General features: G+C 39.0%; 1 protein-coding gene across 15 annotated transcripts in view; it reads left to right on the top strand.

Moving 5' to 3' along the window:
• Positions 1-11,644, top strand: part of Kmt2c (lysine methyltransferase 2C) — a 212,319-nt gene that overhangs the window by 180,992 nt on the left and 19,683 nt on the right. For 10 of the 15 annotated variants that reach the window (XM_076913265.1, XM_076913264.1, XM_076913259.1 and 7 more), the window contains 5 exons: positions 2,719-4,425; positions 7,701-7,913; positions 8,557-8,721; positions 10,028-10,169; positions 10,313-10,460. In XM_076913265.1, the coding sequence (XP_076769380.1) occupies positions 2,719-4,425; positions 7,701-7,913; positions 8,557-8,721; positions 10,028-10,169; positions 10,313-10,460 (2,375 nt within the window). The remainder of the gene's footprint in view (positions 1-2,718; positions 4,426-7,700; positions 7,914-8,556; positions 8,722-10,027; positions 10,170-10,312; positions 10,461-11,644) is intronic. The other 5 variants (XM_076913261.1, XM_076913266.1, XM_076913262.1 and 2 more) reach the window with 5 other exon arrangements.

Here is an 11,644-nt window from a genome sequence, read left to right as displayed (position 1 = left end):
GTTTTTGATTGGAAAAAAAATACATAGCAATAAAAATAATAAAAATGCTGATATATGCATACAGCTTGTATTTCGAGAGTATTACATTGAACAAAAAGAGGCCATTCCCAATATATATAATATTGAAATGACAGTTACAGAGATTAGTGGTATATTAGCAGTAACTATGGAGAAGACAGGAAGAGGGTTTGATTCTAAAGAGTAGACATGGGGAACTTTTTCATTCTGGAACACTTTCTTGATTATGAGATAACTATAATTTTTCTCTGTGCTAATAATTCATAGAATTGTATGCCAGAACTTAAACTTGGCTTTTGTTTTAAGTTATAACTTATAAAGAACTCCAAATATTAATACTAGAAGTAGACAAGTGATTCAGAGTATATTTGTTCATAGTAGAAGTGTTCCTTGTATGGTGAACACTCCAGGAAACACCCTATGTCTTGTCTTATTTGACCTTGCCTACAACTTGAAAGAATTGCTTGAAAGAAGTGCTACTTGGCACTTACAAAGACTGGCAAGTTAGTGTAGGTCACACAGCATGCTTGCTTATTAGTTAACTGTTAGATTAGGGCTTTGGACTCAGTTACTGTCTTCCTTCAAGTCTGAGGTGACAACACAGTGCACCTACAACTTGATGATATACTGTTCTCATTGATTAACAAGCTCAGACCATTATAGAATGAGAGCTTCTTTTCTCTTGAGATTCATTCTCTGGACCTGTGTTCGTTGATAGTAAATACTCTTTTAACACAGATACTGTCATAATGTATTTGTAGTCATTTTTCTGCCTTTAGGGAATTGTACTTTAAAAGTGTTCTGCTGAGTAGAAGTAGCATAATTTTGATGAAAGCCTAGTTTTTTTTTTTTTTTTTTAACAAATCAATTGATGAAATTCTATTCATGAGCTAATATACTTTATTTGAAAACTTAGGCAGATCCTCACTATACAGTTGCCTATAATACACTGTAATCTCAGTTAAAAAGTAGTTTCTTATAGGTTTTGTATGTGTACATACAATCTTTACACTTATTGTGTAGCTTAGTTTCTTTTTCTGCTGGTGAGACAAAAATAACTTAAGGAAGAAAGGATTTATTTTGGCTCACAGTTCCAGGTTACACAGTCCATTACAGTGGGAAGTTACAACAGCAAAAACTGTTCACATTGCAGTCACAGTTGTAGTCAGGAAGCAGGTCGTCAAATGCACGCACACTGGTGTTGAGTTCACTCTCTATTTTATAAACTTTTGGATCCCCTAGCCAGGGAATGATCTTGTCCAAAATTAAGATGAATCTTTCTATATCTGTTAACATAATCAAGGTAGTCCCCCACAGGCACACTCAGAGCCTCATCTCCCACGTGATGCTAGATTATCAAATTGATACCACTAGCCATTATATCAAAGACGCCCTCTACCACTGAGTTACAATCCTCGCTTTTGATGAATGTATGGAAGGAAGGAAGGAAGGAAGGAAGGAAGGAAGTCCTGCGAGTCCTGCAAGTTTTCCTCTGACCCCCACACCCATATAGTGGTATATATGTACCCACACATACATACAGTAGATTTAAAAAGAAATTTGAAAGAAGAAAGGAAAAGGTAGAAGTTATACAGTAATGGAGAGGAACCCAGACACTTTAGTTTTTCAAAATATATGCTAACTTACTTGGGGGAATCCAAGAAAATAAATGTGACTATTATTAAAAATGCTGGATTAAATATATTAATATTAAATCTAGATGTGTACATTTAATATGTTAATATGAAATGTAGACGGTGACTGCTTTTTAAACGTATGTGTGTCACTTTGTACCTTTCTTCCTCAATTTCCCTCAGAATGTGCATTCCATCTTGACTGCTCTTGTCTTAGAGTAGAGTGCATAACTGAAATGTTTCTTTAAACAAGTAAATGGGTTGGCAAAATGGATTGCTGGATGAAGTGTGTGCTGCCAGCCTTATGGCCTCCCTCCCCCCAAACATCAGGTGTGTCTTTAATCCCAGCACTCAGGAAGCAGAACCAGGTGGGTCTCTGAGTTTGAGGCCAGCCTAGTCTACATAGCAAGTTCTAGAACGGGAAAAACATGTAGATAGAGAGACTCTGTCTCAAAAAACAAACAAAAGAATCTACTTAAAATCTTTAAAATAATCATTTCAGAGCTTACACATTTTCAGAAATTATAATTTGAATGTGTCACCAATGAAATTTAGGGTTTTGTCATTCATTTTAATCTAAAGGAATGTCATGCGTGCTAATAATTCTTCTTTTAAAATGTGTCAGTTTGTGTATTTTAAAAAATGGGATCTTACTAAATGGTTACAATTTTAGCCAAATCTCAGTTATTATAATCTTGTGCATTAATGTAACTTCTTTGGTATCACACATAACTGTTTTTTTTTTTTTATTTTACTGCTAGATAAGTTATAGTTTAAATAGCATGTGATTTTCATGCTTATTTCAGAAAATTCTTTTTGAATTTTTGTGGATATTTAATATGCAAAGAACTTTTACAAGAAAAACATTTAACATTTTTGTTTGTGTGCACATGTTCAGATGTACCACAGTACACATGTGGTCGCAAGTTTTAGGAGTGGGCTGTCTACCTCTACGATGTGGGTTCCAGGGATCCAATTTATTTCATAGGCCAAAAATTACCAACCAGTGTTCTGTTGCGGTGTCTACCTTGTGTATGTGGGAGTAATTATTACTTTATTGTTTCAGATTCGTAAACAACAGAAAGAGCATGCTGAGCTAATTGAAGATTATCGAATCAAGCAGCAGCAGCAGCAGCAGCAGCAGCAGTGTGCCCTAGGCCCTCCCATCCTCATGCCAGGGGTTCAGCCCCAGCCACCTCTAGTTCCAGGTGCCACCCCACTCACCATGAGCCAAGCCAACTTTCCCATGGTGCCACAGCAGCTTCAGCACCAGCAGCACACAGCAGTCATCTCGGGGCATACCAGCCCTGCTAGGATGCCCAGTTTACCTGGATGGCAGTCTAACAGTGCTCCTGCTCACCTTCCCCTTAATCCTCCTAGGATTCAGCCCCCAATTGCCCAACTATCTTTAAAACCTTGTACACCAGCCCCAGGGGCAGTGTCAAGTGCAAATCCACAGAATGGACCACCACCTCGAGTGGAGTTTGATGACAACAACCCTTTCAGTGAAAGTTTTCAAGAGCGAGAGAGGAAGGAACGCTTACGAGAACAGCAGGAAAGACAGCGAGTCCAACTGATGCAAGAAGTAGACAGACAGAGAGCTCTGCAACAGCGGATGGAGATGGAGCAGCATGGCCTGATGGGTGCTGAGCTAGCCAGCAGAACACCTGTTTCCCAGATGCCATTCTATGGTTCTGACAGACCTTGTGACTTTTTGCAACCCACCCGACCCCTTCAGCAATCTCCACAGCACCAGCAGCAAATAGGGCCAGGTTTACAGCAGCAGAATGTCCAACAAGGGTCTGTTAACTCACCCCCAAACCAAACTTTCATGCAAACCAATGATCGAAGGCAGGTAGGACCTCCTCCCTTTGTTCCAGATTCACCATCTGCTTCTGGTGGGAGCCCAAACTTTCATTCTGTTAAGCAAGGACATGGAAATCTTTCTGGATCCAGCTTTCAGCAGTCTCCACTGAGGCCTCCATTCACACCAATTCTACCAGGGACACCTCCAGTAGCCAATAACAACGTCCCTTGTGGCCACGACCATACTGTAACACAGGGACAGAATCATTCAGGATCCAGCCAGTCTCTCATTCAGTTATATTCTGACATAATCCCAGAAGAAAAGGGGAAAAAGAAAAGAACAAGAAAAAAGAAAAAAGAAGATGATGCAGAATCCAGCAAAGCACCATCAACTCCCCACTCTGACTGCACTGCCCCACTAACCCCAGGCCTCTCAGAAACTACCTCCACTCCTGTAGTGAGCACACCCAGTGAGCTCACTCAGCAAGGACAACAGGAGGCAGTGGAGCCAGTCTGTGCTGTGACAACAGGCCAGCCTTGTATAGAGTCAGAAAACAAACTTCCCAGCAGTGAATTCATAAATGAAACTTCAAATCAACAGGCACATGTGAATTCAGAGGCAGACAAGCCTTCTGTGGAAACACCCAACAAAACTGAAGAAGTAAAATTGGAAAAGGCAGAGACACAGTCATGCCCGAGTCAGGAGGACACTAAAGTGGAAGAGAAAACTGGTAGTAAGATCAAAGACTGCGTAGCTGGTCCTGTCTCCTCAATACAGTCTCCTTCCCTTCCTGCTGGAGCCCCTGTTACCAAAGGAGATACAGGAAATGAACTACTGAAGCACTTGTTAAAAAATAAGAAGGCCTCTTCCCTTCTAACTCAGAGACCTGAGGGCACTTTATCTTCAGATGAAAGCTCTACAAAGGATGGTAAACTGGTTGAGAAGCAGAATCCAGCAGAAGGATTGGTAAGTGTCAGTTGTAAAAACAACTGCCTTTGTTTTAAAGTTATTACAATAGATTATTATCAACAAATTACCAGTTTTGAAACTATTTTGTAATTTTCTTGCTCAAAAAAACTTTTTTTTGTTTTTACTTATATTTACAAAATATATGAGTGACTCATTTGCTTGTTGTATAAAGCAAACATTATGTGTGCCTTTCAGCTGGTTATCATAACCAAGTTGGACTAACTATAGCAAAGAAAGTATGTGTGGATCTTTATTATAAATAAGTGCATAATTTCTATTAGCCTGTCTAAAATTTGGAAGACAGCTCCTTGTCTTACTTGTCTTACTTCCCTTGAGTACTCTCAGGGATGTTTCATATTGGGAACTTACTGTGTCAGAAAAAGACCATGATTTTAGATGTGGATACTATTTCCATCTTTGTACTTTTCTATGTATCGATATTCTACACATTTTAAGTGTTAACATTGGAGTTCCTTTTCATTTATATGGTAGGCAGTTTTAAATACACACCTTGAATACAGAGTGACACCCATTTCGGTGAACTTTATTAAGATGTTTCACAAACAGGAGTTTCTCTGTCTTTGGAGTAGGTCTGCTTATTGCTTTGCTCCTTGTCTTTTATAAATAGCAGCGGTTATTAGCACATTCACACAGTTTCCTTAGGGTGCTGCTCAGTTTGATTTTATAACTTTTACATTATAATTGAGGTGCAGTAGTGTTTTTACTTGTCTAGGTTTGCAGTTTTAAGAATAATGAGACTTGTCGTTTTGCAAGTATTGGCTCTTGTCTCTTGTGCTGTCTCCTGTAGTTCAGTAGAGACTGAGTGTTCCAGCAGTTGTTATTCTTGTCTAATTGGCAGTTGTGGTCTCTTCTTGCTCTTTATTCTTTGAGAGTCTCATACATGCAATCAGTGCATCTTGTGGTTGTGTTTTTCTAGTTGTTAGAATATGCTCTCCAGGCCCAATCCTTGGCTGCTGACTCCAGGGAGTTTTGTGTCTGGGAATACTGAATGCCCTCCCTCAGCACTGTACCCACTGTGCCCTCTCTGCCCCATGTGCTGCAACTTCTTCTCTCCTATCCTTTTCTAATGTCTTTTTCTTTTGTGAAACTTAGTTCTGAAATCTTGTAATGAGCTTCCTGAGCTTGACCAACCACAGATGTGTGGATGCCCATGCATTCACCTCATACTTGCTGGGGCTTTACTCACATAGAAACTACCGTCAGCATGTTCATACTAAAATTTGTGCCATACAAGAATGTTTAATGGCACAGGGAAGCAGGAACATGTCAAGTATAAAAAGCAGAAACTAAGATATTAGAATGAGCATGAGGTGTATGCTCTTGATCCTTGTGATTAAAACAACAGAAACCATTTGAAGATGTACATGGTGGTACCTGCCTGTAATCTCAGCTCTCAGGAAGTTGAGGCAGGAAGATTGCTGCAAGTTCAAGGGCAGTCTGAGCTACAACGTGAAACTTTTACACAAACTAATAAACAAAAACTTGAAAATCTTTTGTGATTTTTTATACTTGTCTTTTGAAATATAGTTGAATTTACTTTGTAGAATAATTGTAAAAAATAGAGATACTATCTGTAAAGCATCTAAAGTGGCTGAGCTATGCAAACTTAACATGTTTGTCTGCTCAGTCTTTCATAAGCCAATTACAAAATTCGTAGGCCTTTGAGGACATCAGCATCCGTGTTACCCCTGGGTGGTTTGAGAGCATACCAGATTTGTTTGTGCTACTATGTTCTAAATCAGAATTCACTGTTCAGCAAGATTCCCCTGGTGATCCAGTGCTGTAGGCTTGCTTGTAGAATCATCTGGTGGTCCTGTTAAGACAGAGATTGCTGGTTCATTTGGTATAGGTTGGACCAGAGAAAGTGCATTTCTAATCAGTCCCAGGAGCTGCTGTGTTTCTCTGATACTGCTCTTGGAGAAGTAGGGCTCTACCTAAGCAGAGGCAATATAAGCCTGCTTCAACCTCCCTCCTTTGTTTGAGTTAAGAAGAAAAAGTAGTAATTTGTAATATATGAAATTTAAATTTGCTTATGAATTTTAAAAGTTGTATTGGACCATGGCCAACTCATTGATAAAAATCATACAGCTGCTTTTGCAGTACTATATCAGAGCTCATAGTTCACACAGACCAAAAATGGCTCATAGGCTAAAATTATTACCGTTTCCCTTTATCTATAATTTGCCACCCATGTGATCTTATTTAGAACATAATCAGAAAATCTAATTTTCAAAACATTCAAAAGTTAAATGCAGATTTGGTTTTACTAAGTTTTTCAATTATACTTGTTTTTAGCAAACCATTGATACTAGTTTTAGAAGTAAGAAAGCATGAAAAATATTCCTATGTTTAGATACTGGTACATACAGACTTAGATAAAACCTTTCTCAAGGCCTGTATTTCTCTCATATCTTTGTGATCATGAAAGCAAAAGGAAAGGAAGGGGGCCAGAGACAGAGATGGCTTAATGGATAAGAGAATTTATGATTCTTGCAGAGGACCTGGGTTTGGTTCCTGGCACTCACATGGTAGCTTATAACCATTTGTAACTCCAGTTTGAGAGGATTCAGGGCTTTTTTTTTTTTTTTTTCTGATTTTCACAGGCACCAGGCATGCATATAGTGTCTATACATTGTATACATATAGACAAGATATTCAAACACGTTACATAAATTAAATCTTTTTTTAAAAGCAAAGGAAAAATTAATTTGCTGTTATCTGTGTTCTCTTCTTTTGACTATATTAGTACACAGCCATTTAGTTTGAGAACACTAGTTTGAGAAGCCAGTATGACATCTTAGTGCTTTCTTGCTGCTGTTCTCTTACCTCTGGTGCATGAGCTTCAAATGTTCCTGGAACCTGGGAATTAGCTTCACATCTCAGATTACAACAGTTTTTAGTTCCTGTGGGGGAAATAAATTGTCAAAAACACAGCTCCGAAGCGGCCCGTTCATCTGGCATGGTGTTTCCTAGCTCTCAGCTTAGTGAGGAGCCATACTTCATTCTCGTTTCTAGAAGTTCTGCAATTTCCTAAGTTCCTGAGGCTGGCTATTTTTCATATTTTAATATACCTTAATGTAGAGGGAAGAGGGAACAGTTATTTTCAGGAAACAACTTCACTCTATAACTTCCCTCTTTAAGATGGGATGCCATGTTAGAAATATGAGTCACAAGTTGGAGCTGGTCTAGCATGAACTAAGAATCAAACATGTGGGAAGTTACTTACTTCTTAACCTTTCCAATTACATTAGCAAACTTTGGGGGCTCAAATGCAAGGTGGTTTTGGAGGTGGCAACAGCCAGTTGCCAAAAACAGATGGAGGAAGTGAAACCAAGAAACAGCGAAGCAAACGGACTCAGAGGACGGGGGAAAAAGCAGCACCTCGCTCAAAGAAAAGGAAGAAGGATGAAGAGGAAAAGCAGGCTGTGTACTCCAGCTCTGACTCCTTCACCCACTTGAAACAGGTGAGCTGTCAGAACAGCCCTTTGCCACTTCCAGGAGGGGAGAGAGCAAGTGTTGCCTTTTCACCTCATTACAATTAGTTCCTAATTAAAATAGGGAGAAAGGACAGTGAACCTAATAGACTCCTTTGCCAGCAAACCCACACTTTATCCTGTTGGCATTTGAGATTTACATTCTAGTAGGTGGATTGGTAGGTGATGGTCAGGACTTACGTATGTTCAGAAGGAGCGGCCTCAACACCAGGAACCTTTGTATCCCCCATTTCTTGTGACTCTGGACCCAAAGAAATGCAGCTGTGGACTTAAAACTCTCCTTGCTCATTGCGAGCAAAAATGGGGAGGGACACACCTCCCCATCTCTGTTCCCATTGGCAGTGCCTGGCCTCCATTCTTGCCCTGTTTCTTACTGAGCAAAAATAAAGAGCATGTTTTTCTTGTGAGGCGCATAATGGCATCTCTTTAGCAGATGGGAATAAAACTTATTTGAAGTATATCCCAGAGATTCTGTAGTTTCTAACATTTTGAATCTTGAGATTTTTAAGTCTTATTTTTCACAATCCTTATTTGACTTCAGGTCTTAGGAAGCCCAGCGAAACTTCCATGTTTGTTAATCATGTACATTACTTTTAAATGTGTTTTTTAATAGCAGCTCTCTCTGCTCCCTCTAATGGAACCGATCATTGGAGTGAACTTTGCGCACTTTCTTCCTTATGGCAGTGGCCAATTTAATAGTGGGACTCGACTTCTAGGAACTTTTGGCAGTGCCGCCCTTGAAGGGGTCTCAGACTACTATTCTCAGTTGATCTACAAGGTATGTCTCTTTGCCACGGTGCTGCCTTGCCTGAGATTGGAGAGCATCCCACCACTGGGGAGTGTGGCTTACTTAGCTTTGTATCCACTTTACATAAAGTCTCCAAGATACACTGAAACTTAGGCTCAACTAAAAGATCAAAAATATCTCTAGTTAAGTATTTCTAACATGTATGCTTCAAATTTCCAAGAAATGAGAATACAAATGGTAGAAAATATGCATTATATCCTTTCTATAGTAAAGGAAACACACTTTTCCTTGTAACCTTTGTTAACTCTTAAAATGAATTGAATTGACGGTACATAGTGGGACTAAAAGTGTGGTTAGCTTTTACCTTGGAAAATAAATTTTAAAAGCTTTAATATATTTCATTAAATAATTTAGGTGCTAATTGAAATTATGCACTAATTCTTAGGTTACCAAAATAGCATGAGTCAGTCAAATATTGAAAAATATTAAGTATTTTTATGATAGCATCATAAGATCACTTCACTTTGCATCTGACCTATACAAAACAATTATTTTGAGTAATATGTGAGTGTCTGTTTTCCTGGTGGCTTTTCTTTTGTTATTAAGATAACTGTCTCCACGTTCCCTTTGCTGTCATTATGGCCTGTTCTTCGGTTAGCCTTCCTCAGTTCAGGCTCTTGCCAGCATTACTCCTGTACCTCCCCTTGCACTATGCTACTATGTGTAGTTGTTACAGGTGACGCCAGCATTCCTTGAGGAGATCAAGCCATAAATGACAAATCGGTGGCATATGTAAGGCCGAGAGAGATAACTGGAAGTGAACTGTATTGTTAGTATATTTGGTACCTTTAGTATTATTTTTTCTCTTTTTGTTTCTTTTAGAGATCTTGGACAGTCCAGGTTCTCATATCTGAGATGTAAATTAGGTTAAAGACAAATTCTGTATTTTCATATTTTAATACATTGAATAAAGGAACATTTAACTACTTTTTGCAACTTAGTCGATTTTAAAACTGCTTTTTATTGGTTGTTGTAATGATGAAACCTGAGAACAGTTACACAAAATTAAGTATAACAAAAATTGGATTTTTCATTTCAAAGCTGAATGCTCAAGCTGGGCCAAGTAAGCAAATGGATAACAACATTCTGTTTGATAACCTCATGGCCCTGTGTATGTATATTTTTGTTCTTGTGCATTTGGAACTGGAAATGCCTCTGGATTATGTTTCTTGTAGCCTTGCTTCCTTGTGGTAAAAATTCACAGATTTAGGTTTTAGCAAGGTCAATGCATATTTGATCAGTAGCATATAATTTAAAATTTTTTGGTCTCCTGCAGCAGAATAATTTAAGTAATCCTCCAACACCCCCTGCCTCTCTTCCTCCTACACCACCTCCTATGGCTTGCCAGAAGATGGCAAATGGTTTTGCAACGACTGAAGAACTTGCTGGAAAAGCTGGCGTGATGGTGAGCCATGAAGGTATGATAATAGCATCCAGATCTTACCCCTCTGAAAGGTCTGCCTTTGAAAGCTGTATGTACTGAAGTGTCTGTAGAACTGAACTGTTCCATCTGTATCTACTTTGTTCTACATACGTTGATTCTATTTGTTTGCTTTTGCAGTTGCCAGAGCTTTAGGACCGAAGCCATTTCAGCTGCCTTTCAGACCTCAGGATGACTTGCTGGCTCGAGCTATTGCTCAAGGCCCAAAGACAGTGGATGTTCCTGCCTCACTCCCAACACCACCTCATAATAATCATGAAGAATTGAGGTAGAGGCCACGTTTTAAAAGTGTGCGTGCGTGCGTGTGTGTGCATGTGTATGTTTTGCCTGCATATATGTCTGAGCACCACGTACATACCTGGTGTTCACAGAGGTCTATACTATAGGGCATTGGATTTCTGGAACTGAACTTCCAGGTTGTAAGCACCCTGTGCACTGGGAATTAAACCTGGGTCCTCTGGAAGAGCAGCCAATGCTTTTAACCACTAAACCATTTCTCCCAGCATCAGAAGCTACTTTTTAAAATTGGTTGCTTCTTTTAGAAATGTGCTTAGGATTTGGCAATAGTATATAAAGGCATTTAAAGTATAAAGCACTCTTGAATATAAACTGTCCAGTGCATTGTTACTATTGAAGTGAAATTAACTTGTGCATTTTTAAAGTCTTATATAATGTAAGCAGTGTATGTACCATAATAATCAAATAGACACTAATGGTTATAGGAAAACTTCTACATACAATATTTCAGAGGTTTTATTTTCTAAACACTTTGTGTGATTTGTTGGATTTATTGATACTTAATCTAAAATGAGAGATCAGCCATCATAGATGCCATGGTATCATGGAAAACGAATAGCTCTCAGTTACAGGAAGCTCATCAACGATTTCTATGAGTTCTTTGCCCCCAAGAATCTTACTTGGAGAATCAGCTTCCCTTAGTAGATAAATTTACTACCCAACTAGTTGATAGTATGTATGAACTTCTTTAGAATTTTATTCCTTTGTAGAAAATATGATGAATCCCTGTGTTCTGAGCTGTCCATTTAATCTAAGTCTTTTTTTTTTTTTTTTTTTGAGACAGGGTTTCTCTGTATAGCCCTGGCTATCCTGGAACTCACTCTGTAGACCAGGCTGGCCTTGAACTCAGAAATCCACCTGCCTCTGCCTCCCAAGGGCTGGGATTAAAGGTGTGCGCCACCACCACCCGGCAGTCTCTTAATTTATTAATGAGAGAACTTGTCACTGCACACAACAGCAACAGGATAGATGTTTCTGTAGCTGTGTGGAATTATCATTTGGATAATTATCAATTATCGTTTGGAATGTGGGGTCTCCTTTCTCACCTTATAGTTAAGCATTCCTAGCTGTGTCAGTAGAGTGGAGCTCTTTCCAGCCTGTGAGTGTGCATTTGGTGATCTAGCATAGGTGTCTGTTTAATCCTTGGACTTACAT

Source organism: Arvicanthis niloticus, chromosome 15, assembly GCF_011762505.2.
Source record: "Arvicanthis niloticus isolate mArvNil1 chromosome 15, mArvNil1.pat.X, whole genome shotgun sequence".
NCBI lineage: Eukaryota > Metazoa > Chordata > Mammalia > Rodentia > Muridae > Arvicanthis > Arvicanthis niloticus.
Note: the sequence above shows the minus strand (reverse complement) of the source record. Positions and strands in the feature narration are given on the sequence as shown.